Source organism: Podarcis vaucheri, assembly GCF_965113315.1.
Source record: "Podarcis vaucheri genome assembly, chromosome: 2".
Classification (NCBI taxonomy): Eukaryota; Metazoa; Chordata; class Lepidosauria; order Squamata; family Lacertidae; genus Podarcis; species Podarcis vaucheri.
In genome coordinates this window covers 126190319-126217506 of record NC_138760.1, presented here as the reverse complement: position 1 = coordinate 126217506, position 27188 = coordinate 126190319, and the positions used below count along the sequence as shown (strand labels likewise).

General features: G+C 45.4%; 3 protein-coding genes across 11 annotated transcripts in view; 1 reads left to right on the top strand and 2 right to left on the bottom strand.

Annotated features, from left to right (window-relative positions):
* LOC309525047 (uncharacterized protein) overlaps positions 1–27188 on the top strand; it is a 274308-nt gene that overhangs the window by 46059 nt on the left and 201061 nt on the right. The window lies entirely within an intron of this gene.
* The window catches only part of LOC309524675 (uncharacterized protein), a 121925-nt gene that overhangs the window by 10567 nt on the left and 84170 nt on the right, over positions 1–27188 (bottom strand). Inside the window, exons 1-2 of one of the 7 annotated variants that reach the window (XM_082209556.1) lie at positions 22793–22841; positions 7357–11299 (exon numbers count right to left, since the gene is read on the bottom strand). The exons of 2 other annotated variants lie outside the window; for them this stretch is intronic. In XM_082209556.1, coding sequence (XP_082065682.1) covers positions 9429–11299; positions 22793–22829 — 1908 coding nt within the window. In that variant the 5' untranslated portion in view covers positions 22830–22841 and the 3' untranslated portion in view covers positions 7357–9428. Of the gene's footprint in view, positions 1–7356; positions 11300–22792; positions 22855–27188 lie in introns of those variants that run through there. 4 more of the 7 variants (XM_082209554.1, XM_082209552.1, XM_082209550.1 and 1 more) reach the window with 4 other exon arrangements.
* LOC309524970 (uncharacterized protein) lies at positions 13021–16501 on the bottom strand. Its single transcript, XM_082210246.1, has 2 exons — positions 13977–16501; positions 13021–13943 (listed from the first exon to the last, which is right to left on the bottom strand). Exon 1 carries the CDS (start codon positions 16446–16448, stop codon positions 15027–15029), a length of 1422 nt encoding a protein of 473 aa, XP_082066372.1. The 5' UTR covers positions 16449–16501; the 3' UTR covers positions 13021–13943; positions 13977–15026.

Here is a 27188-nt window from a genome sequence, read left to right as displayed (position 1 = left end):
CTGGGTTGCCATCAGTATGCTGATGACACCCAACTCTATCTGTTGATGGATGGCCATCCTGACTCGGCCCCAGATACACTGACCAGATATCTGGAAGCTGTGGCTGGATGGTTACGTGGGAGCCGGTTGAAGTTAAATCCTTCGAAGACAGAGGTCCTCTGGCTGGGACGGAGCGATATGGGATTGAGGGGGCAACTCCCATATCTTGCGGGGGTGCAATTAGTGCCAGCATCATCCGTTAAGAGTTTGGGTGTAATCTTCGATACCTCCCTCTCTATGGAGGCGCAGATTACAGCTATAACAAAGGCGGCATTTTTTCATCTCCGTCAAGCTAAGCAGTTGGCTCCTTATCTCTATCGCCCTGACCTAGCCACTGTGATCCACACGACGGTCACCTCCAGACTGGATTATTGTAACTCGCTCTACGTGGGGCTGCCCTTGAGACTGACCCAGAAACTCCAGCTGGTGCAGAATGCCGCGGCGAGACTCCTTATGGGGTCTTCGCTGCGAGATCACATTCTTCCGGTACTATACCAGCTGCACTGGCTCCCGGTGGAGTACAGGATCAGGTTTAAGGTGCTGGTTTTAACCTTTAAAGCCCTATACGGCCTAGGACCCTCGTACCTACGGGACTGCCTCTCCTGGTATGTCCCACAGAGAAATTTACGGTCTGCAAATAAAAACACCCTAAAGATCCCAGGCCACAGAGAGGTTAGGTTGGCCTCAACTAGAGCCAGGCCTTTCTCGGCCGCAGCTCCAATCTGGTGGAACGCTCTGTCACAAGAGACTAGGGCCCTGCAGGACCTGACATCCTTCCGCAGGGCCTGCAAGACAGAGCTGTTCCACCAGGCCTTTTGTCAGGGCGCAGCCTGACCCCCTCCTCTGGCAATCTGCACAAAATTTTGCTTGATGGTTGCCATTAATTTGATTTTAATTTGATTTAAATAATTTTATAATGAATGTTTTAGAATGTTGGACTATTTTGATTGTTGTTAGCCGCCCTGAGCCCAGCTTCGTCTGGGGAGGGCGGGATATAAATAAAATGTATTATTTATTATTATATTATATGGGGGGAACCAGAGGACAGTTTTTAAGAAGGCAATAGAGTTGAGATGTAAAATTTCCGGAAATTTTGAAGCCATGGGGGGGACGGGACGTTTCCCTCCGTTATTTTTTGGGGGAAAGGAAATTTTGGAAAAATGGGGGGGGGATTCAGTGTGGAGTAGTTTTACAAATTGCGTGAAACGCAGTGTATATAAAAGTATTAGGCTTGCAATAAAACAGGTAACCACCCCCTTTCTCTCAAAAGCAACAAAAAAAGCAAGAAACCACCGACATAAATAATAATCAAAATTGCCTCTTAGCACCAACAGCAAATAAAGTTAAGGTCCACCTCAATATTTAAGCTCCATGGAAGGTCTACCCTTTGAGTAGTGCTTTAAAAGCAACAACAGAAGACACAACATATACATGCAGTTTATTCTATCTCACTTTCTCAACTACTGCTATCATTTTCCATTTCTTCTTCCTCTTCCTCTTTGTCATTTTCCCCATGGACTTCTAAAAAACGGCTTTGGGGGCAAATGGGGGGGGACTATCCCCCCCATTTTCCCGGTTTTTTTTTCCAGGCCTTCCCATCTCTCCTTGAGGACAGCTGGGGCAAAGCGTAAGGCAGTTTTTTTGCATGCCAGGCCCAGAAGGAAGCAACATCCAGTTACTGAAAAGTAATTGCACTAAGGCTCAAACTCAGTTTGAAAGGAAAGGAAGCGTGTGTGTTTTTTAAATTGAATTTATTATATATTATAAACCGCATGGTGGTAAGAGAGCTTCTAAACAGTTTACAAAAATATACAACAGAACATTAAAATGATTGATAAAACACAGTTAAAAGCAGGTATTTAAGGGTATTCAAAATATGATTAAAGTCAGCAGTGGTTAAAAGGAAGTAAATCGCACGCAGCTTCTATGTGTTCAGATGCGCTGGCCCTAACGAAAATATTTTGAGCAGTTGCCGGAAGGAGTACAGTGAGAGCACCTGCCTGGTGTCTGTCGGCAGGGAGCTGCAAAGTCGGGGTTCTGGAAGACCTGGGGGTAGAAAAAGGGGGGAGGGCACATTTTTTCTTTCCCCCCAAAATCATTTTTTTTCCCAGGAAAAATTGAAAATAAAAATGTGGAATATTCAAACTATATCAAACAATTTTTTTTCATTTTTTTCCAGGAAAAAGGGGCTTCAGAAAAAAACCTGTCCCCCCCATTTTTCTAGATTTTTTTCCAGACCTTCCCATCTCTAGGCATGAGCAACAGGCATCCATTGGAGAATCATAGAATCATAGAGTTGGAAGAGACCACAAGGGCCATCGAGTCCAACCCCCTGCCAAGCAGGAAACACCATCAGAGCACTCCTGACATATGGTTGTCAAGCCTCTGCTTAAAGACCTCCAAAGTAGGAGACTCCACCACACTCCTTGGCAACAAATTCCAATGTCAAACAGCTCTTACTGTCAGGAAGTTCTTCCTAATGTTTAGGTGGAATCTTCTTTCCTGCAGTTTGGATCCATTGCTCCGTGTCCGCTTCTCTGGAGCAGCAGAAAACAACCTTTCTCCCTCCTCTATGTGACATCCTTTTATATATTTGAACATGGCTATCATATCACCCCTTAACCTCCTCTTCTCCAAGCTAAACATGCCCAGCTCCTTTAGCCGTTCCTCATAAGGCATCATTTCCAGACCTTTGACCATTTTGGTTGCCCTCCTCTGGACACGTTCCAGTTTCTCAGTGTCCTTCTTGAACTGTGGTGCCCAGAACTGGACACAGTACTCCAGGTGAGGTCTGACCAGAGCAGAATACAGTGGCACTATTACTTCCCTTGATCTAGATGCTATACTCCTATTGATGCAGCCCAGAATTGCATTGGCTTTTTTAGCTGCCGCGTCACACTGTTGGCTCATGTCAAGTTTGTGGTCAACCAAGACTCCTAGATCCTTTTCACATGTACTGCTCTCAAGCCAGGTGTCCCCCATCTTGTATTTGTGCCTCTCATTTTTTTTGCCCAAGTGCAATACTTTACATTTCTCCCTGTTAAAATTAGTCTGACATGACTTATTTTTCAGAAATCCATGCTGACTATTGGTGATCACAGCCTTCCTTTCTAGGTGCTCACAGACTGTTTGCTTAATGATCTGCTCCAGAATCTTCCCTGGTATTGATGTCAGACTGACTGGGCGGTAATTATTTGGGTCCTCTCTTTTCCCCTTTTTGAAAATAGGGACAACATTTGCCCTCCTCCAGTCTACCGGGACTTCGCCTGTTCTCCAGGAATTCTCAAAGATGACTGCCAGTGGTTCTGAGATCACATCTGCCAGTTCTTTTAATACTCTTGGATGCAGTTCATCTGGTCCTGGAGACGAATACATCTAAACTAGCCAAGTATTCTTGTACTATCTCCTTAGTTATTCTGGGCCGTGTTTCCTCTGCTGAATCATTTGCTCCAAATTCTTCAGGTCGGGCATTGTTTTCCTTATCGGAGAAGACTGAGGCAAAGAAGGCATTGAGGAGTTCAGCCCCTTCTGTGTCCCCTGTTTGCATTTCACCATCTTCTCCTCTGAGTGACCCCACTGTTTCTTTGTTCTTCCTTTTGCTACGAACATACCCATAAAAGCCTTTTTTGTTGCTTTTAACCTCTCTAGCAAGCCTGAGTTCATTCTGTGCTTTAGCTTTTCTGACTTTGTGTCTACATGTGCTGGCTATTTGTTTGAATTCCTCTTTGGTGGTTTCCCCCCTTTTCCATTTTTTGTACACACCCTTTTTAAATCTTAACTCAGTTAAAAGTTCTTTAGATAGCCACCCTGGCTTCTTTAGGCACCTTCCATGTTTCCGTCTCAATGGTATTGCCTGAAGTTGTGCTTTTACTATCTCCCTCTTAACAAACTCCCAGCCATCATGCTTTGCCCTTTCCTTTTAGTATTACTCTCCATGGGATCTCACCCAGCACTTCCCTAAGTTTTATGAAGTCGGCTTTCTTAAAGTCAAGAAATTGAGTCCTAGTATGCTTGGCTGCTCCTTTCCGCTGTATAGTAAACTTCAGAAGAGCATGATCACTTGCGCCTAATGATCCTTCCACTTCTACCCCACTAACCAGGTCATCGACATTGGTTAGGACCAGATCTAAAATGGCTGTTCCTCTTGTTGCTTCTCCCACTTTCTGGACAATGAAGTTGTCTGCAAGGCCAGTGAGGAATCTGTTTGACCTTATGCTCTTGGCTGAGTTTGACATCCAACAAATATCCGGGTAATTGAAGTCCCCCATTACTACTATCTCCCTTCCTTTTGCATGCTTGGCCATCTGTTCCAGGAAGGCATCATCTATGTCCTCCGTTTGGCTTGGGGATCTGTAGTAAACTCCCACAATGAGGTCACTGTTATTCTTCTCTCCCTTAATTTTGACCCAAATGCTCTCACTTTGGCTTTGAGGTTCTAAATCTTGGATCTCTTCACAGGTATACACATCCCTGACATATAACGCCACTCCTCCTCCTTTCTTGTCTGGTCTGTTTCTCTGAAATAGATTGTATCCCTCCATTATTACATTCCAATCGTGGGACTTATCCCACCAGGTTTCAGTGATGCCTATTATGTCATATTTAGTTTGCTGTACCAAGAGCTCAAGCTCATCTTGTTTATTTCCCATGCTTTGTGCATTAGTGTACAGACATTGAAGTCCATTAATCATTCCCCCGTTTCTCTTATTTAAGGATTTTTTTTCCCCCACCACTAGGTCCGCGTGCTGTTTGCTCCATTTGGTCTATGACATTTAGATGATCATCTTCATCAATTGATAGACTCCTACCTTCAGTAGCACTGTCTCCCTCCCCCACATTAGTCAGTTTAAAGCCCTCCTGATGAGGTTTCTGAGATTTTTGGTAAAAGCATTTCTTCCATCCGTTGTGAGGTGCAGCCCATCGCTTGCCAGAAGTCCATCTTCAAGAAACTGCAGTCCGTGATCTAATAATCCAAACCGTTCCTGTTTACACCATTTGCGAAGCCAGCTGTTCACTTCCACTATTTTTCGCTCTCTCCCTGGGCCACGTCGTTCAACTGGGAGGACAGATGAGATGACAATTTGTGCATTTAATTGCTTCAATTTCCTGCCCAGAGCCTCAGAGTCTCTTTTGATCTTCTGGAGGCTATTGCTTGCAGTGTCATTGGTTCCCACGTGAACCAAGAGGAAGGGGTATTTGTCAGTGGGTTTTATGATTCCTTGGAGTCGTTCAGTTACATCTTGAATCTTAGCCCCGGGGAGACAGCACACTTCCCGAGACATCTTGTCAGGCCCACAGATCACTGCTTCTGTTCCCCTCAGTAGGGAATCCCCTATCACCACTACTCGCCTCCTCTTAGGTTTGGTTGGGGTTCTTCCGTGAGCTGTCCGTTCCAAGGTCGCCTGCACATTTCCTGAGGACTGACTTTGCTGCTCGCCTTCATATACTTGATCAACTGTAATGAGGGAGAGATCCTCAAATGGAGTCTGTTCTTCGTCTTCCACGCTAGGGGAGAGGACCTCAAAGCGATTGTGTATTTCTAAACAATCAGAGCGAACCCTGGGCCTCCTACGTCTTTGAGTCACGTTTCTCCATATATCTGGCTCCTGTGCTGGTGAACTAGCCTCCTTCTCAGGGGAGTCCCCTGTCTCCTCCTTGGTGGAGACGGTGTGCTCTGTTGCTTCCAAGAAGAGCTCCAGCTCTCTAATTCTTCGGAGCGTAGCTACACGTTCCTCCAGTTGCTGGACTTTGTCTTTTAAGAGGGCAATCAACATGCAATTGCTGCAGGTAAATGAAGATGGGTTACGTTTGCTGGACTATTACCTGCACTATCAGGTATTTCTGAAACCAGCAGGAGAACACTCCAATCTCCCAGGACATTCTATACAAGATCTGAAAGTCGCTGTCTTATTACAAAAGAATTTCAGAAATAGACTGGAAAGAGAAGTTGCTGAATTGCAACTTACTACCAAACTTAAAACCATGGAGAGACCTGGTCTGAACAAAGACATTGGATTCTTATCTCATTGTACATGATAGAGCTATTTTAGCCATCTCACCCTGTTTTTTCCTGTAAGACCAATTGCAGGTTTACCACACCTATCAGCCAGTCACCCATCTCCCACCACCCTTCTGAGTAATACCCCTCCCCACCCTCTCACTATATATAAGGGTCCGGTGACTTCTGTTTCAGTGTATCGGAAGAAGTATACAAATAATAAACTTAGTTGGTCTCTAATTTGCTACTGGAAGGAATCTTATCTTATCTAATCTATTTATTTATTTTGTTTCGACTATGGCAGACCAAGACGGCTACCTACCTGTAACTCGGTATTTCATCAGCAGAGTTCCATTCTGAAACATTGCCTTTCACTAGACTATGCAAGAAGGAAACTGTCTCGCTAACACATATGTATTTTGAAATGTTTGACTGCTCTTCCGTGCAAAACTGATGTATCTAAAAATTGTATTTAAAACATAATTGGGTTTTTTAATGTGTGCTGGATGAGGTTGCATCTTCCTCCTTTCCCAGATTATCAGATCAACAAATACCTGCACATAGCTGCATAGTGGATTTCACATTTCCAGATTGTGTGTGTGTATGGGGGGGGTGTTACAGGAAATTCTAGGGGAGGGGAGAGCTGGGGGGAGAACACACAGCACAAATACATCCCATCAGGAACCGGCCACTGCCTGGATATTTCGGAGACATAAAACTGAAATCCCTCCTAGGCAGATGAAGGTGAAGAAACACACATCCTGAAACAGTGACCTATTAACACTCTAGACACAGGCTGGAAAATCAGTGCATCTTCTATACTGTTCTAATTTCTCTCTCAACCAAAGGTGTCATGGACTTTGAAGACACTCGAATTCAGAACGGAAGGGAGAAGTGTGATAAAAGGAAGGCATGCATGGCAAACCCTAACCATGATCAACTCCCACCTGGAAAGCTCTGTCCCCACTGTGGAAGGACGTATGGGTCCAGAATTGGCCTCCACAGTCACTTACGGACTCATTGATTTTTTTAAAATAAAATTTTATTCACCTTTCTTTTTCATTCATTACATACATCTCAAAGTCTTAACCTTTACTATGTATTCCTCCCTCCCTCCCCTCCTAGGCTTCCCCAACTTCCGCTTCCGGTTTGTTACTCTTTTCACCCACCTTGCTACCTCCTAATAGAAAAAGTTATTAATAACATAACATCAAACCTAAATACATAAAAGTAAACACACCATATTTCTCTATCTTCTACACATTTTCTAATACTAATAGTGTGAATGTTTATTTAAATCCTGCCATCAAGCCTATAGACTTTGTTTCTATAAATGGTTCCCATTGTTTTTCAAAGTCTCTGTTGTCCTTTTCTCTTAGTCTGTCTGTCATTTTTGCCAGTTCTACATCATCATCATCATTTTTAATTTGTATACCGCCTTTCTATCTTACAATACTCAAGGCGGTTTACAAGCTGAAGAAACAAAGAATGTGCATCTTGTAACAATCTAATGCAATAGAAAAATGTGATAATAAAACGTAACTTTAAAATAGGCAACCTCCATCCAAAAAGTAACATTCAACAATCAGAACAGTATAAAATAATAGTATCAACATATAAAAGTTAAACAGAAATCCACTCAAGTTACAATAATATCTAAACTGTAATCAATAAGACAATGGCAAGCCACGGTACATAAAACAATACGCTACACATTGAGAAGCAGAGAGTGGGGCAAGGCAGGTGGAAGGAGGCCTTGCCTGAGGGAGTCTCTCCCCTCACAGTTCATCAACTTCTCTTGCCATGGTTCTTTATTTGGTATTTCTCCAGTCTTCCAATTTTGTGCAATCAACATTCTTGCTGCTGTAGTGGCATACATAAATAAATTCCTCTTTTCTTTCGGTATGTCTTGGCCTAAAATACCTAGCAAGAAGGCTTCTGTTTTTTTTTAGAAAAGTTATTTTCAACATTTTCTGCAATTCATTATATATCATTTCCCAATAGGCTTTTACCTTTTTACAATCCCACCAACATATGATAAAACGTACCTTCTATTTCACATCTCCAACACTCTCTTTTCATTTTTATACATTTTTGCCAGTTTAACCGGTGATAGATACAATCTATACATCATTTTCATATAGGTCTCTCTCAATAGTATACAATCTGTAAATTTCAAATTTACTTTCCACAATTTTACCCAATCTTCAAATTGTATGTTATAGCCCATTATTTAATCATTATCAATTTTACTTCTTCGTCTTTGGTTTCCCACTGCAAAAGAATGTTATATGCCTTTTAAAAATAACTTTGTACTTTCGTCTATCACTGCCTCTTTGGAATTTGGAAACCGACTATGAGAAGCCTTTCTTATTGTCCTCTTTAAAGATATCCTTTAATTGTCTATGATGCAGCCAGCTTTGAAGATGTTCTTTTATTTCGTCATATTCTTTCCATTGCCTCTATTCCAGCCACTGCCTGGATTATTTCGGAGACATAAAACTGAAATCCCTCCTAGGCAGATGAAGGTGAAGAAACACACATCCTGGAACAGTGACCTATTAACACTCTAGACACAGGCTGGAAAATACTATATTGAAATATTCTATACTGTTCTAATGTTTCTCTCAACCAAAGGTGTCATGGACTTTGAAGACACTCGAACTCAGGACGCAAGCGTGCTAAGAGGAAGGCATGCATGGCAAACCCCAACCATGATCAACTCCCACCTGGGAAGCTATGTCCCCACTGTGGAAGGATGTGTGGGTCCAGAATTGGCCTCCACAGTCACTTACGGACTCATTGTTAAAACCGTGTTTATGGAAGACAATCTTACTCGGCTACGAACGATCACCAAAGAAGAAGAATTTCTCTCTTGACTGCGTATTGAGGCTTATTATACAGTATATGTTTTTCCGCAGCATTTGTTCATTAGAGCTGTGATCTGAGGAGCTATACTCTCATTGCAAAGATACGTCATTTGCATACATCAACAGAATACCAGTGAATGCATTTGTGTCTATGAAAAATATCAGATCAATTCACACCAGATTAACAAATACTGGGGATGGGAGAAATATTAAAGCAACGCTATATACAGGTGATGAATACATGGGAAATAACACATGAGAAAGAAAATAGAACATAGCTATGTAAATCCAACTCTGATCAGGAGAACAATCTGCAACACAGCCACTAAAAGGAATAAAAATTCTAATGGAAGCAAATTCTAATTCTGAACACAATCATTGGTGTACTCTCTGTAGGAGTTATTTGATATGATTAAATATCTTCCCACACCGCCAACCCTTTCTGTTTCCCTTGTACGAGTTCTTTTCAGTTTAGTAAGGGAGTCCTTGTCACATAAGTTCTTTCCATAGGCCAAACATTTCTAAGATTTCCTCTCTGTATGAGTTCTTTGATGGGACTTAAGGTGGCTACCCTGACTGAAGCTTTTTCCACACTCCGAACATGTATACGGTTTCTCTCCTGTATGAGTTCTTTCATGCGACTTAAGGGAGCAACTGTGACTGAAGCTCCTTCCACACTCCGAACATGTATACGGTTTCTCTCCTGTATGACTTCTATGGTGTCTAGTAAGGTGACTCCTGTTCCTGAAGCTTTTTCCACACTCTGAACATACATACGGTTTCTCTCCTGTATGAGTTCGTTGATGCAATGTAAGGTGACTCCTGTTCCTGAAGCTTTTTCCACACTCCGAACATGCATACGGTTTCTCTCCTATATGAGTTCGTTGATGCAACGTGAGGTGGCTACCACGACTGAAGCTCTTGCCACACTCCAAACATTTATACGGTTTCTCTCCTGTGTGCAATCTTTGATGCAAGGTAAGGCTGGAACTCTGGCTGAAGCTCTTTCCACACTCCAAACATGTATATCGTTTCTCCCCTGTATGAATTCTTTCATGCGACTTAAGGGTGCTACTCTGACTGAAGCTCCTTCCACACTCTAAACATGTATACGGTTTCTCCCCTGTATGAGTTCGTTGATGCAAGGTAAGGGTACCATTTTTACTGAAACTCTTTCCACACTCCGAACATGTATACGGTTTCTCCCCTGTATGAGATCTTTTGTGCCTGGTAAGGGCATCATTGCGACTGAAACTCTTTCCACACTCTAAACATATATACGGTTTCTCTCCTGTATGAGTTCGTTGATGCAAGGTAAGGGTACCATTGTTACTGAAACTCTTTCCACACTCCGAACATGTATACGGTTTCTCCCCTGTATGAGATCTTTTGTGCAATCTAAGGGTACCACGTTCACTGAAGCTTTTTCCACACTCTGAACATTTATACGGTTTCTCCCCTGTATGAGATCTTTGATGCAAGATAAGGCCAGTACTCTGACTGAAGCTCTTCCCACACTCCAAACATTTATAGGGTTTCTCCCCTGTATGTGTTTGTTGATGGGACTTAAGATGGCTACTCTGACTGAAGCTCTTTCCACACTCCGAACATGTATACGGTTTCTCCCCTGTATGAGATCTTTGATGCAAGATAAGGCCAGTACTCTGACTGAAGCTCTTTCCACACTCTGAACATGTATACGGTTTCTCTCCTGTATGAATTTGTTGATGCAACTTAAGGGTGCTACTCTGACTGAAGCTCTTTCCACACTTCAAACATGTATACGGTTTCTCCCCTGTATGAGTTCGTTGATGGGACTTAAGATGGCTACTGTGACTGAAGCTCTTTCCACACTCCGAACATGTATACGGTTTCTCTCCTGTATGAATTTGTTGATGCGACTTAAGGATGCTACTCCGACTGAAGCTCTTTCCACACTTCAAACATGTATAAGGTTTCTCCCCTGTATGAGTTCGTTGATGGGACTTAAGGATGCTACTCCGACTGAAGCTCTTTCCACACTTCAAACATGTATACGGTTTCTCCCCTGTATGAGATCTTTGGTGCCTGGTAAGGGCATCATTGCGACTGAAACTCTTTCCACACTCTAAACATATATACGGTTTCTCCCCTGTATGAGATCTTCGATGCGAGGTAAGGGCACTACTGTTACTGAAGCTCTTTCCACACTCTAAACATTTATAAGGTTTCTCCTCTCTGGGAATTTGATTTTCACCACCCTGAGACATACCAGAGTCAGCCTCCAGCTTCTGCCTTCGTCTCCCCTCTTGCCTGCTGCCTCCATCTTGAACCCTCAGATTCCTTTGCTCTTTGGATCCTTTCGGTGACACTTCTGAATGTTCCCCTTCTACCAGGATCCCTTCAACATCTCCTGATGGGATAAAAAGGCAAACTGATGAAATGCTAAAGGAGCGTCTTCACCCCAATCATACAGTCAAGACACAGAGATCCAGGTCCCAGGGCCTTGTGGCAGTTCCCTCACTGTGAGAAGGGAAGTTATAGGGAACAAGGCGGAGGGCCTTCTTGGCAGTGGTGCCCACCCTGTGGAACACCCTCCGGTCAGTTGTCAAAAAAATAACTATGCAAATTTGAGAAGACAACTGGAGGCAACACTGTGTAGGGAAGTTTTTAATACAAAATAATACAGATAGAAAATAATACAGATACAAAAATTTATTAGAAAAGGGGGTTCCACATTGGTTATCCCCATTAGAGGTTATGGGAGTCAAGAAAATTAACATGAGGAGAAATTGGATTACTTACGGAGACTTGGTGGTGAAAGAAGGAGAGAAATGGAGATTGAAACCATATGAGCAAGTAAAAGAACATGTATTTGACTGGCTGCACTATTATCAGATAAGTGATATGTTTAAAAAGGATGTGAAAGAAAAAGGGTATAAAGAAAAAGATTCGAAATTTCAAACAGAAATTGTTAATAATGATTGTAAGATAATCTCAAAAATGTATAAAATTTTACTGGAATGGCACACGATGGATGAGGAAGTTAAAGCGGTAATGATTCACTGGGCCAGAGATTTAGGGTATAGTATAGATATGGAAGATTGGCAAAAAATATGGAATGAAAATCTGAAATTTACAGCATGTACTACGTTAAAAGAAAATGTTATGAAAATGGTATACAGATGGTATATGGCACCAGTTAAATTGGCAAAAATGTACAAAACCTGTAACAAATGTTGGAAATGTAAAGAGAAAGAGGGTACATTTATTCATATGTGGTGGGAGTGTAAGAAAGTGAACGGGTTCTGGGAAACGATATATAATGAGTTAAAGAAAATGCTGAGATATAGCTTTGTAAAGAAACCAGAAACCTTCTTACTGGGAATAACTAAAAATAAAATAAATAAGAGGGACCGTAAACTCTTCCAGTACGCAATAACAGCAGCGAGAATATTGATGGCCCAAAAATGGAAACAAGAAGAACTACCGACTTTGGAAGAATGGAGAACAAAACTAACAGACTATGCAGAACTGGACAAATTAACTGGAAAAATCAGACTTCAAAGAGACCATAAGTTTCTAGAGGACTGGGGAAAATTCAGAGAATATTTGAAGACTGTATGTGAGGAACAAACAACGCTAGTATGTTTTAAAGAAGCTTTGTGAAAAAATAAGGAATATTGCAAGAATGTAAATGAGGACAGAAAAATTTTATTTAAAGGCGATATTATAATTAAGGAATGTGAAGATAGAAATTTAACTACGGATGATTGTCAGAGGAGTTGAGGGAGGTTCAATAAGTCAAAATATGTGATGTGGAAAATTGTATGATTGGAGATATTATGGAAAAAATTAATAAAAAAAATAATAAAAAAAAAATTCATGGGGTCACGGAGAGTCGGAAACGACTAAGACGACTAAACAACAAAGGTTTATAAGAAAGGTGCCAGGCAAACTTCCCTGGGGAGAGCATTCCACAGACAGGGAGCCACTGCAGAGAAGGCCCTGTTCTCGTGTTGCCACCCTCCGGACCACTTGAGGAGGAGGCCCACGAAGGAGGGCCTCATAAGGGGATCTCAGGGTCCAGGTAGGTTCATATGGAAAGAAGCAGTCCTTGAAGTATTCCTGGTCAAATCAAAATGTTTATTCGGCTTTACGCCCATCATATAACACAACACAGCAAAACAAATCAAAACAAATCAAATCAAATAAAACAGCGGACTCGTACAAGCCACAAGCAGTACAACACAGTTCTCAACTCAGAAGGACAGATATTAATCATTCACAAGAAAAGTTTAAAAATTAAGATTAAAAAAAACTTTAGGCACTACACTAAAATCAATATCTGATGTAATTATAGAAAATTCTTATAACTATTAATAATCGGCTAACATTCCATTCCGTCTCTTGTACGATAGGACAGCTGTTAGGAATTTAGCAACCTGTAGGGTAATATAAGGATCCACATCTTGAAGAACCCAGGCAAGCTGTAGGTCTACTGATTTGTCAGCCATAGGCTGGATTATGGAGTTTAGTATACTAGCACGGGCTGAACTGTACAAAGGGCAGATAAACATAACATGATGTAGAGATTCAGATGTTTTCATTTCACACGCACACATTGAAGGGACTTGGCCCTTAGTGAATCTATGTCTCAGCACGTTTGTTGGAAAGACATTAAACCTAGCTCTAATGAAGGCATATCGGTGAGACGCGGCCGTAAGCGATGTTAAGTAGGACGGAGCGCGGTAGATAGGGGTTATGCCGAAATTTAACGGTGAGCAGACTCCACCACCAGCTACGAAATTTTGGTATAGCTCCACATCGTCCAGCCTTTGATTTATACACCTTTTTGCCACATTTAGATCCAGTTTGAGCAATTCAGTGGGCGAGATCTCATAGGACAGCAATTTGGCATGGATTTTTCCTGACCACAAATTGGTGAAGTCATCTCGCCACATGCATTGAATGAGATAGTGGTTCGGGAGTTTATGCCATAGGGATATCCAATAAATCAAAACTCTCCTCCATATAACTAACTCCACTGAGGGGATCTTCGTTTCCAAGCGGATAGCCGCATTACTTACGCATGTTGGTAATTTTAGAAGTCGGCGTAAGAATTGGCTTTGAAGTGACTCTAAAGGTGAGAGATTTGCAAAGGCAGCCCATAAAGGTGCAGCATAGGCCATTGTGGCCATCACTTTGATGCTATACACTTTCAAGGCCGCAGGGATGAATAAGGCCCCCTCAGAGTAGAAAAAACGGAGGAGGGAGTGTGATAGGGCTTTTGTCTTGTTTTGAAGATATTCAATGTGCGCTTTCCACCCTAAATTATATTGAAAATAAATTCCTAAATATTTAAATTTATGTACTTGTTCGATTTTCGTGCCCTCTAGTTTCCATGAATAAAGTTTTCGACTCCTTGAAAATATCAGTACTTTGGACTTGGAATGGTTGATAGTCAGATGATTAGAATGGCAATATGTCGCAAAAATCTTTAGTGCCCTCCTTAAACCCACTCTGGAGTAAGAGAGTAGTACCGCATCATCTGCGTAGAGAAGTAAAGGACAGCGGTAATCTGCTATACGAGGGGAGTGGATAAATTTTTGTGAGTCGGCTAATGGGTTCCTCATATCACTGATAAATAAATTAAAAAGAAGAGGCGCTAAAATACAACCCTGGCGTACACCCTTATTTACTGGCACTGGGTTAGTCAGATCTCCAGCAGGGGATAATCTCACCCTGGCCACGGACCCGGCATGAAGTTGGGAGATAAGCCACAATAGCCTTCTATCTATTCCCCAACAGGCAAGTTTATCCCATAGTAATTTCCTCGGAATACTATCAAACGCAGCTTTCAGATCTATGAAAGCTGCGCAGAGTTGGCCCCGTTGAGGTGTCGAGTATTTCCGGGCTAAGTGATAAAGAATAATTGCCTGGTCTGTTGTGGAGCGGTTTAATCTAAATCCTGCTTGCTCATGTCCAATCAGGTCAGCCTCAACTGACCACTTCAACAGCCTTGCCAGCAAAAAACGGGCATATATTTTCCCAATGGACGATAGCAGACTGATATTCCGATAATTCCCTGGGTCACCGGGAGGGCCTTTTTTGTAGATAGGAATTATAATGGCCTCCTTTCACATTCCTGGTATTAAGCCCGTGGCATTTATTGCGTCGAACGTTTTAGCTAAAATCCCTGCCCACCATGCAGAATGAAGCTTTATAGCCTCAACAGGGACCAAATCTGGCCCAGGGGCCTTGCCAGTTTTCAGCTCAGCTATCAATTCTAGGATTTCAGCAGGGTCAGTATTAGGCCAGATGGGAAGGGGATTAGAAGGTCTCCAATGAGTGGCCGGAGCTTCTGCCACTGAGAAATATTTTCTCAGGAACTGCTCCCATGTAGGGGCTGGGATCCTCGTTAAGGGATATTTCGTGTTTCTTCCCTTTATTAAGGACCAAAATTTCCGGGAGTTATGAGATTTTGAGGCAGAGATTATAGTCTGCCAACGATTTAAGTACCACTCCCGTTTGGCCGATTTCTGGGCCTGTTTGTATGCTTTTTTAGCCAGGGAATAAGATGGAGGTAAGGCCGGAGCGCCGGAAAGTTTATAGTCATTATATATTGTATGTAGATGGAGTCTGGCTTGTTTGCAAGCAGAGTTGAACCAAGGGGCGCCAAATTTAAAATAATCGTTTTTAGCTCCATAGGTTGTAGAAGTAAAAAAGCGAGTTAAAACTTCTATCAAGCAAGAAAAACAATTCATACAGGTAATAGGATCGCGCGAGACTATTCCTATGTCCATCTGATCGCCAGGAAACTTTTCTCGGATAAAATCCGTATATCTGTGAGCGAGGGCAGGGGACCATTTAGTCCCCTTTATTTTAGTGGACGACTCCACTATCACCGGGATTGGGTGGGAGCGGTCGAGCAACTGCCAGTCAACACATAACTTGGTTGTCAGGGGAAGATGGTCACTAAATTGGGCATTATCAATTTTAAAAGAGGTGACATTCAAAAATAGATCCCGGGAAACCAATACATAGTCGAGAACACTGTTTGATTTTAACCCCAGGTGGGTGAATTCTCCTGGTATGTCTGGAGGACACCTGCCATTTAATATAATTAAATTAAGGCGTAGAGTCATCTGATAAAGCATCACTCCCGCCTTATTGACTTTTACATCCTTTGATATTCTAGTGGGGGTGTATACTAGATCGTAGGTTTGAACGCCGGGGTCAACCCACCACTTGGACTTTTTAAGTGCCTCCCGATTTGATGCTATCCGAGCGTTAAAATCGCCTCCAGTAATGGAGGGGACATTGGGATACTTAAGATAACAAGAAAGTAAAAAATCCTCTAGGGATTCCCATCTAGAAGTAAGATCAGCTGCTAACCCTCCCGGAGGGAAATAGACATTTGTAACCAATAAAGTGAAGTTTCCACCAGAGATCAGTCCGGTAATAGCATAAGGCGGAAATGCATGCACTAGTGAAAGTTTAGCCCGAAGTTTGAGGGAGATACCAATTGTAAGGCCACCTTTAGGGCGGCCACCATTCATTGACGGGCTAGCAGGCAGACATATAAACTCAAAGCCATTTAACTCAATTTCCTCCTCCAAATTCCTGGTCCTGAGCAATTTAAGGCTTTACAAGTCAAAACCAGCAATTTGAATTGGACCCAGAAACTAATTGGTAGCCAGTGCAGTCAGACCAGGATGGGTGTAATATGCTCAAACCGCCGGTGAGCAAGCTGGCCGCTGAATTCTGCACTAGCTGAAGTTTCCAAACTGTCTTCAGAGGCAGCCCTAGGTATAACGCATATCTATATCTAACCTTCAAGTTCCCGGAGCATAGACAACGGTAGATAGGCTATCCCTGTCCAGAAAGGGGTGTAGCTGGGCCACCAGCCTACACTGACGTTATGGAAGGCACTCTTGGCCACTTGAGCCTCGAGCGACAGCAAAGGATCCAGGATTACCCCCAAGCGACGAACCTGCTCCTCCAGAGGAAGTGTAACCCCATCAAGAGCAGGTGACCTCCTAGCCATCTGCTCTAGGAACCACCCACTAACTGAGCCTTATCTGGAGTGAGCTTCAATTTGTTGGCTCTCATCCAGTCCATTACCCAGGCAAGACACTGGTCTAGCACTTCCACTGCCTCATGTACAGATAGAAAGGAGAAATAGAGCTGAGTGTCATCAGCATACTGCTGGCAACGTACTCCAAACCTCTGGATAACCCCTCCCAGCGATTTCATGTAGATGTTAAACAACAAGGGGGATTGGATTGGGCCTTGCGGAACCCCACACTGAAGCTTCCATGGGGCTGAAATGCATTCCCCAAGTAACACCCTCTGGGAACGACCATCCAAGTAGGACTGGAATCACCACAAAGCAGTGCCACCCACCCCCAGTTCAGAGAGTCGCTCCAGAAGGATACCATGGTGGATCCTATTGAAAACCGCTGAGAGGAGGAGAATAATGAACAGGGACACATTTCCCTTGTCTCTCTCTCGACAGAGGTCATCATAGAGGGCCACCAAAGCAGTTTCCGTGCCAAAACCAGGCCTAAACCCTGATTGAAATGGATCCAGAAAATCAGTTTCTTCCAAAAGCACCTGGATCTGGTCTGCGACCACTCGCTCCAGAACCTTGCCCAGGAAAGGGAAAGGCAAGTGGTCAGTAGTTAGTTAGGTTTTCCGAATCCAGGGGAGGTTTCCTAAGGAGTGGTTTTACCTCTGCCTCCTTCAAACACGCAGGGACCACCCCCCCCTCTCGTAAAGAGGCACTGATCATCTCCCTGGCCCAGCCTGCTGTTCCCTCCCTGCTGGTTTTTATCAGCCAAGAGGCAAAAGGGTCAAGAGTGTACACGGTCACCCTGACTGATCCAAGCACCTTGTCCATATCCTCGAGCCTGACCAACTGAAAAAACTCATCCAACACAACAGGACTAGACTGTGCTCTGGACACCCCATGAGACTCATCTGCTGTCTTGGTGGATGGAAGCAATTTTATCTTCTTCTTTTTCCTCGATAAAGTTTATTATAGAAAGTTTATATACAATCAATATAACATTCATAAAATAAAAGAGTCCAACATAAAGATATATAAAATAAAAATTCCAACACTGGGACTTCCCTCCGCCTCAGCTCAACATCTTTCAATATTCTATACACTTATTTACAGTGGTACCCCGCAAGAGGAATGCCTCGCAAGACGGAAAACCCGCAAGACGAAAGGGTTTTCTGCTTTGGAGGTGCTTCGCAAGACGAATTTCCCTATGGGCTTGCCTCGCAAGACGAAAGCCCATAGGGAAATCTCCGGGGACCTGTTTTAAAATGCTGGCGGTCGGGAGCAAAGACCTTCGCCCCCAGCCGGCCCCCAGAAGAGGTCCTGGACCTCTTCTGAAGGCCGGCGGGGGGCAAAAGTCTTTGCTCCCCACCCGCCTGCCTTCCCGGGACAGCGGAGACTTCTCCGCTGCCCCGGGCGATCCCAAAATGCTGGCGGGCGGGAGCGAACGCTTCGCTCCCGACCCCCAGCATTTTAAAATCTTTGGGCGAGTGTCTGCAAGCCTCGCGCGCCCGGCAGGAGGTCCCGCCGGGTGCGCGAGGCTTGGGGCGGCAGCCTGTCACCCGAAGCACGGGGAGCTCTTCGGAGAGCTCCCCTTGCTTCGGGCGAATGCCTGCAAGCCTCGCGCGCCCGGCAGGAGGTCCCGCCGGGTGCGCGAGGCTTGGGGCGGCAGCCTGTCACCCGAAGCACGGGGAGCCCTTCGGAGAGCTCCCCTTGCTTCGGGCGAATGCCTGCAAGCCTCGCGCGCCCGGCAGGAGGTCCCGCCGGGCGCGCGAGGCTCGGGGCGGCAGCCTGTCACCCGAAGCACGGGGAGCCCTTCGGAGAGCTCCCCTTGCTTCGGGCGAATGCCTGCAAGCCTCACGCGCCCGGCAGGAGGTCCCGCCGGGTGCGCGAGGCTTGGGGCGGCAGCCTGTCACCCGAAGCACGGGGAGCCCTTCGGAGAGCTCCCCTTGCTTCGGGCGAATGCCTGCAAGCCTCGCGCGCCCGGCAGGAGGTCCCGCCGGGCGCGCGAGGCTCGGGGCGGCAGCCTGTCACCCGAAGCACGGGGAGCCCTTCGGAGAGCTCCCCTTGCTTCGGGCGAGTGTCTGCAAGCCTCGCGCGCCCGGCAGGAGGTCCCGCCGGGCGCGTGAGGCTCGGGGCGGCAGCCTGTCACCCGAAGCACGGGGAGCCCTTCGGAGAGCTCCCCTTGCTTCGGGCGAGTGCCTGCAAGCCTTGCGCGCCCGGCAGGAGGTCCCGCCGGGCGCGCGAGGCTCGGGGCGGCAGCCTGTCACCCGAAGCACGAGAACAGCCTTCTGAAGGCTGGCAGTGTAAAGAAAAGCCCCTGTCCCCCCCCCCCAGCCTTCAGAAGAGGTCGGGGGACAGACTGTCCCCGGACCTGGTCTGAAGGTGGTTTCCCTAGGAACGCATTAATTGATTTTCAATGCATTCCTATGGGAAACCGTGCATCGCAAGACGAAAAAACCGCAAGACGAAGAGAATTGCGGAACGAATTAATTTCGTCCTGCGAGGCACCACTGTACATTGTGTTTTTGATAGTATTCAACATTAACCTATTATTAATTTGTCACAATCTGATTCAACTTTACATCCTTAGTCCATACATATCAACAGGTTTTCTTTAGAACAGTGTTTTTTCATTTGGTCCTCAAAGCATTGCCATTCCTTCCTTAAATTCTGGTTTGACCGGTGTCTTATGGCTGCTGTTAATTTGGCCAATTCTATAAAGTCACATAATTTACTTATCCAGTCTTCTTTTGTGGGAATAATGCCCCCTTTCCAATTTTTAGCAAGTAATAATCTGGCTGCAGCTGTGGCATATAAGAATAACCTTTTGATATCCTGTGGGGTGTCCTTTCCTATAATGCCCATTAGGTATGCCTCTGGCTTTTTTTCTATAGGAGCTTTCAGCATCTTTCTTAGCTCTTCATGGATACACCCCCAAAATTTATTAATTTTCTCACAGCTCCACCATACATGTATCATTGTTTCCTCTGCATTACTGCATTTCCAACATCGGTTGGATTTGAGTTTACATATCTTGGCTAGTTTGGAAGGTGTCACATACCACCTGTATAACATTTTCATTCAGTTTTCCTTGATAGTATAACAGGCAGTAAATCTGATATCTAACCTCCAGAGTCTCTCCCACTGTTCCATCTGTATTGTGGGGCCCATGTCCTGGGCCCATTTAACCATTACATCCTTTACTTCCTCATCTTTCAGATACCATTCCAATAACAGTTTTAGATTTAAAAAATTTGTCATTTTGTGGTTTGGATTCATCATTCATCTTTCCCAAAGCCAATTTTGTTTATCTGAATTAAAAACGTTGTTCCATATGAAAGCCAATCGGTGAGGTAGTGCCTTATATCTCTGAATGTTTTGAATCTCAGATGTCCTTGTCTTCTTTTAATAGTTGACTATAGGTTGCCCAATTTCCCTCCATATTTATTTTTTTGACTGCAAAAGTCTCTACTGGGGACAGCCACCATGGCGTTTGGGGTTCTAATTATGGTTGGTATTTTGTCCACACTTTATAAAGAGCATTTCTGACTATATGATTAGTGAACCCTCTGTGGACCTTACTGTAGCCAAGGCATGCATGCCATCCGTACCTGTTGTTGCAACTCTCCAAATCAAGTACAGTGGTGCCTCGCAAGACGAAATTAATCTGTTCCGTGAGGCTCTTTGTATAGCGGTTTTTCGTCTTGCGAAGCAAGCCCATTGACAGCTTAGCAGATGAGCGCTATAGCGGCTTTTAGCGGATCAGCTGATAAGCGGCTTAGCAAGGGGGGGAGGGGAAAAAACCCACAGGAACTCGCAAGACATTTCGTCTTACGAAGCAAGCCCATAGGGAAATTCGATTTGCGAAGCGCCTTCAAAACGGAAAACCCTTTCATCTAGCGGGTTTTCCGTCTTGCGAGGCGTTCGTCTTGCGGGGCACCACTGTATATGTTTTCTCTAATAAGATCCAATCCTTTATCCAACATAGGCACGAGGCTTTGAAATATGTTCTTACATCGGGGAGTGCGAAACCCGCCCCTTTCTTTTTTTGTCAGTCAGTAATTTGTATTTTATGTGGGGTTTCTTACCCTGCCACATGAACCTGGTCAGATCTCTCCTGCAATCGACAAAGCATTGTGGCAAGCAATTTTAACAAGAACATGCTTTGCAAAGCAGTCAAAGCGAGCTACCATTGGTTCTACCACCTCCTTTGGGCCAGCCTGTAAAAGGCCCCGTACAACCCGGAAAAGTTCTGCCGGACGACATAATGAGGAGGCAATGGAGGCAAAAAACTATGCTTTCTTTGCTGCCTTCACTGCCACTAGCTAGGCTTGATAATGAGCCCTTACCAGTGTTTGGTTGCATTCATTCGGATCTTGACCCCAAGCCCTATGGGGAGCCCAAGGAAGGTCCCCCACCTGCCCAGGTTGGCCTGCTGGGAGGAGAAAGATCTTTTCCATTAGGAAAAGATGTCCTACCCCCATAAAAAGGAGGGAAGACCTATAAATGAAAAATTTTAGCGGAATTAGATACAGAATGCATTAATTATGGGAAATGTAGAATAATAATAATAATAATAATAATAATAATAATAATAATAATAATAATAATTTATACCCCACCCATCAGGCTACTGAATTTCCCCAGCCACTCTGGGAGCCTCCCAATCGAGTGTTAAAAACAATACAGCATTTAAATATTTAAAACTTTCCTAAACAGAGCTGGCTTCAGATGTCTTTTAAAAATAGGATAGCTGCTTATTTCCTTGACATCTGATGGGAGGGTGTTTCACAGGGAGGGCACCCCTAATAAGAAAGCCCTCTGCCTGGTTCCCTGCAACCTCACTTCTCGCAACGAGGGAACCTCCAGAAGGTGCTGGATCTCAGTGTCCAGGCTTAACGATGGGGGTGGAGATGCTCCTTCAGGTCTACTGAGCTGAGGTCGTTGAGGGCTTTAAAGGTCAGCATCAGCACTTTGGAAGCCAATGCATTGCAAGCCAATGCAGATCTCTCAGGGCCGGTGTTATATGGTCCTGTGACTGGCCATTCCTAGCCACAAGTCTAGCTGTCACATTCTGGATCAGTTGCAGTTTTCGGGTCACCTTCAAAGGTAGCCCCACGTAGAGAGCATTGCAGTAATCCAAGCGGGAGATAACTAGAGCATGCACCACTCTGGTGAGACAGTCTGTGGGCAGGTAGGGTCTCAGCCTACGTACCAGATGGAGCTGCTAAACAGCTGCCCTGGACACGGATTTGACCTGCGCCTCCATGGACAGCTGTGAGTCCAAAATGACTCCCAGGCTGCGCACCTGGTCCTTCAGGGGCACAGTTACCCCATTCAGGACCAGGGAGTCCCCCACGCCAACCTGCCCCCCCAAAACAGTACTTGTGTCTTGTCAGGATTCAACCTCAATCTGTTAGCCGCCATCCATCCTTCCCCGCCTTCACTGGTTCCCATTTGAAAGAGAGGCAGAGCTGGGTCTCATCCGCATATTGATGGACACCCATCCCAATCCCCTGATGATCTCTCCCAGCGGCTGCATGCAGATGTTAAAAAGCGTGGGTATTATGGGAAATATATGGGAAATACCCTTTGCAAAAGCGTGTGCATTAGGCGAGATCTGCACCGAAATGCTGACCAACTTTCAAGAGCTCTATTTAAAAATAATAAGATGTGAAAATCTGGACAAATGGATGACTAGAAAAAGGAGACAGAGGAAAAGAACTTACATTGAAATGGTTTGCCTAATGGGGTTTTTTCATCCCTCCCCACACTCCCTCCAGCTGTCCCCCCCCCCCGTCTCTCCCCCTTTATATAATACATACGACCCACCTCCAGCGCCTCTGCGAGGAAGGAAAGCCGCCGCCATGACAGGTATCTCTCCCCCCACCCCACCCCCAGGAGCGGGACAGGAAGCGGAAGCTGCAATTCTCCCGACAGCCTTTCCCCCCCTCCGCTCTAGGAATATCAGTTCTGTCGCCGCTGCTGTTAACCGTTTCAGAGCCGAGCGGCAGGAGCCTCTGGGCTTCTCCGGGCAAAGAGCGAGGAGAGGCGCTGGTCTCGCCTCCGGAAAGCCCCGCTGGATCAGCTGCGCGGAAGCCCTAAAACGTTTTCTAAACTATTTATTATTATAATTATTTTCAACTTTCAAATTAACAACGATTTTCCTTTCGGTACACAGATATCCAATCCAAATTTGCAATAACTGACTCCCCCCCCCCGTTTCCATCCCACCCTTTTATTCTCCTTGCATATAATTACTATATATTTCCTCAATTAATTTCACCTTCATTCCCCTCTCCTAATTCTATTTTTAGTTCATAAATGTTACATCAAACCTGCTAATGTTTTGACGTTTTTACAGTGTTCTCTAAAATAGTCTATAAGGCTTTCCCATTCTAGATTGAATTTTTTCTCATCTTGGTGCCTGATCTTTAGGGTAAGTTTAGCCATTTCGGCAGAGTCCGTCATCTTTCCATTCTTCTTTCATTCGGACCTTGTCTTCTTTCCACATTTTCCTATGTGGTGGACGTGTAAAAAAGTAAAGGGCTTCTGGGAAATTTTTAAAAATTCTTTAAATTACGTTTGTTAAGAAAACCCAGAGGCTCTTTTACTAGGTGTAATAGGAGAAAAAATGCCAAGGAAGCAAAAGAGACTGTTTATTTATGCGATTACAGTGGCCAAAGGCTACTATCCCAGACGTGGAAAGAAGTAAAGGACCCAAAGAAGAATGGATAACTAAGATGATTGACTATGCCGAAATGGCTAATCTTACCGATCAAATGAGAAAAAATTCAATCAAGAATGGAGAAACTTTATAGACTATTTTAGAGAACATGAGTTTGTTGATCTCAATGGTCACCTAGTCCAACCCCGTATGTGTATATATGATAAATATGTGGGGCTGGTACAGTGGTACCTCGCAAGACGAACGCCTCGCAAGACGGAAAACCCGCTAGATGAAAGGGTTTTCCGTTTTGGAGGCGCTTCGCAAGACGAATTTCCCTATGGGCTTGCTTCGCAAGACGACAGCCCATAGGGAAATATCCGGGTCAGCGGGGAAGCGCAGCGCGTCTTCCCCACTGTCCTCGGACCTCCTCCGAAGCCGGGCGGTGGGGCGGAAACGCCTCCTCCCGCCACCGCCGGGCTTCGGAACGCTGCTCCGAAGCCGGGCGGCGGGACGGGAACACCTGCCCCCGCCGCCGGGCTTCGGAACGCTGCTCCGAAGCCGGGCGGTGGGGCGGGAACGCATCCTCCCGCCGCCGCCGGGCTTTGGAACGCTGCTCCGAAGCCGGGCGGGGGGACGGGAACACCTGCCCCCGCCGCCGGGCTTTGGAACGCTGCTCCGAAGCCGGGCGGGGGGACGGGAACACCTGCCCCCGCCGCCGGGCTTTGGAACGCTGCTCCGAAGCCGGGCGGTGGGGCGGGAACGCATCCTCCCGCCGCCGCCGGGCTTTGGAACGCTGCTCCGAAGCCGGGCGGGGGGACGGGAACACCTGCCCCCGCCGCCGGGCTTCGGAACGCTGCTCCGAAGCCGGGCGGCTGGGCGGGAACACCTTCTGAAGGCGGGCGGGGGGCGAAAGTCTTTGTCCCCCCTGCCTGCCTTCCCAGGGGCTTTTAAATCGCCCCGGACAGCGGAGAAGTCCTCCGCTGTCCCGGGGCGATTTTAAAATGCCGCCCGCCAGCATTTTAAGATTGCCCGGACAGCGGAGAAGTCCGTCGCTGTCCCGGGGTTTTTTAAAATGCTGGGGGTGGGAAGAAAAGCCCTTGCCCCCCCCCAGCCTTCAGAAGAGGTCCGGGGACAGACTGTCTCCGGACCTGGTCTGAAGGCGGTTTCCCTAGGAACGCATTAATTGATTTTCAATGCATTCCTATGGGAAACCGTGCATCGCAAGACGAAAAACTCGCAAGACGAAGAGACTTGCGGAACGAATTAATTTCCTCTTGCGAGGCACCACTGTAGTTTCCTCCTCTCCGCTGAGATGTACAGAGGCAATACTGAGCCACCCACTTGGAAGGCTTAAAAAGAGGATTGTATAAATTCGGGACTAGGCTGTCAGTAGCTACACACCCTGATGTCTATGTTGTATTTATTTATTTATTTTTACAGTGGTACCTCAGGTTACAGATGCTCCAGGTTACAGATGCTCCAGGTTACAGACTCTGCTAAACCATAAACAGTACCTCAGGTTAAGAACTTTGCTTCAGGATGAGAACAGAAATCGTGTGGTGGCAGCGGGAGGCCCCATTTGCTAAAGTTGTACCTCAGGTTAAGAACAGTTTCAGGTTAAGAATGGACCTCCAGAACAAATTAAGTTCTTAACCTGAGGTACCACTGTATTATCAACAGATAACGTCTGGCCGAGGGTACCGGCGTACAGCTTCTGGGTCATGTAGCCAGCATGACCAAGCCGTTTCTGGCGAACCAGAGCAGCGCATGGAAACGCCGTTTACCTTCCCGCTGAAGCGGTACCTATTTATGTAGTTGCACTTTGACGTGCTTTCGAACTGTTAGGTTGGCAGGAGCAGGGACCGAGCAACGGGAGCTCACCCTGTCACCGGGATTCGAACCACCAACCTTCTGATCGGCAAGTCCTAGGCTCTGTGGTTTAACCCACAGCGCAACCCGCGTCCCATTTTATAGGTTAGGGTAAGGCAATTGGTTTTTTATGGGGGTTGTTTTGATTTTTATTATGTATTTTGTGGTTTAATATACTGATTTTATTCTGAGACCCCTGGGTATAGGGCAGTATATAACAATGATGGGAATCAGAAAAAATTGGGAGCCACTGTCTTAAAAGGGGAGGGGATCACAGATTGCATTTCAACTTTCCTGCATTATTTATGTTCCTACCTTGTGAATGGGCGGGGGTGTGTGTTTATGGGCAGCTTCCACAGAATCGATGAGTTGGGAGGGACCCCAGGGATCCTCTATTCCAACCCCGATGTACAGGAATCTCAGCTAAAGAATCCCTGACAGAGGGCCATCCAACCTCTGCTTAAAAACCTCCAAGGAAGGGGAGACCATTCACTGTCAAACACAGATTCCTGTAAGCAATCACATTGTGATGGAACTGGATCTGAGCCAGGTGGCACTAATAGTGAGGAAAGGATCTGTAACCCCCAAGACCTTTGGGGAAAGCCTGCAGAGTTCAGGCAAGCAGAGAGGAAGGAAAAGCATAATTTCCTCTCTCACTGCATTTAACCCTCAGAGGACCAAAATCTCTTCTGCCTGGGGAATCCCAAAACTGAATTTATCCGCTTTTCCCTGAGATTAAGCACCTGTTGGGAACAGTGGGACTGACTCCTGAGGAAACCTGCATGGGGGGTGGGGGGTTGTAAATGGCTTCTTAGGGATTGCATACTTTTTTTTGGCTATTTCATCTTTTGTAGGCTTTACATGCACCTGTGCATATATGTTTGGGATTTTTGAAATCCACAGTTCAGGAAAAATAAAACAATGACATTATCAGTAAATAAAAAATAAAATGACTATTTTCTTATTAAAAATAATTAAAATAAACAGTAAACATGGATTAAAACACAGTGAAAGTGACTGCGTCGTATCAATAGGCAGCGAGTTCGAAAGCTGGATACAGATATTTTTTCTATTTTTTCACTGCCCTGTTGGGCAAATCCGGTACATCGTATTTCCAAAATTAATTTCCTAACAAGTCGCATGTGCACAGAGAAACAGATCCCCACAACGAACCAAGGTTTCCTGGCTTAGATCCAGGCGTTCCCGTGGACTTCAGCAGCAAACCTGGCCTTAAGGATCTGCTTGCCGCCCTCTCTGGTGGAGAATGGGCAACCTTTGGAACAAGAAGTGGCAGAGCAGGAAACAGACACATTGGGGTCTGGGCAGGCTCTCTGCCAGTGGCGAACAATGGCTTGGGCAAGCCTTATAGTGAATGACACACATGGGGGGGGGGAGTAGGGCTGGGGGCCACTAGTGGGCAGCTTCTGACAAGGCAACACAGAGAGTGGCATGAGCCTGAACAGCAGCAGATCCCATGGCTGCAAGGACGCAGAAACACACAAGCTCAGCAAGGCAGGGGGAGAGTCATCAGAGGAAGAGGCCGTTTGCTCCCTGAACTCCTCTCTTATCGGAGCTATGAAAGATGCCATCTACAATTGAATCAGTGCAGTTCACGTCCGTATCCTCACCTTTCACTAAAGAAGGATTCCCACACTTGAGTCTCCAGATCTTTCGGGACTACAACTCCCA

Excerpts from the sequence above, each read along its gene's own strand:
- LOC309524970 (XM_082210246.1), bottom strand. The coding sequence starts at position 16,448 with ATGAATGGTGGCCGCCCTAAAGGTGGCCTTACAATTGGTATCTCCCTC.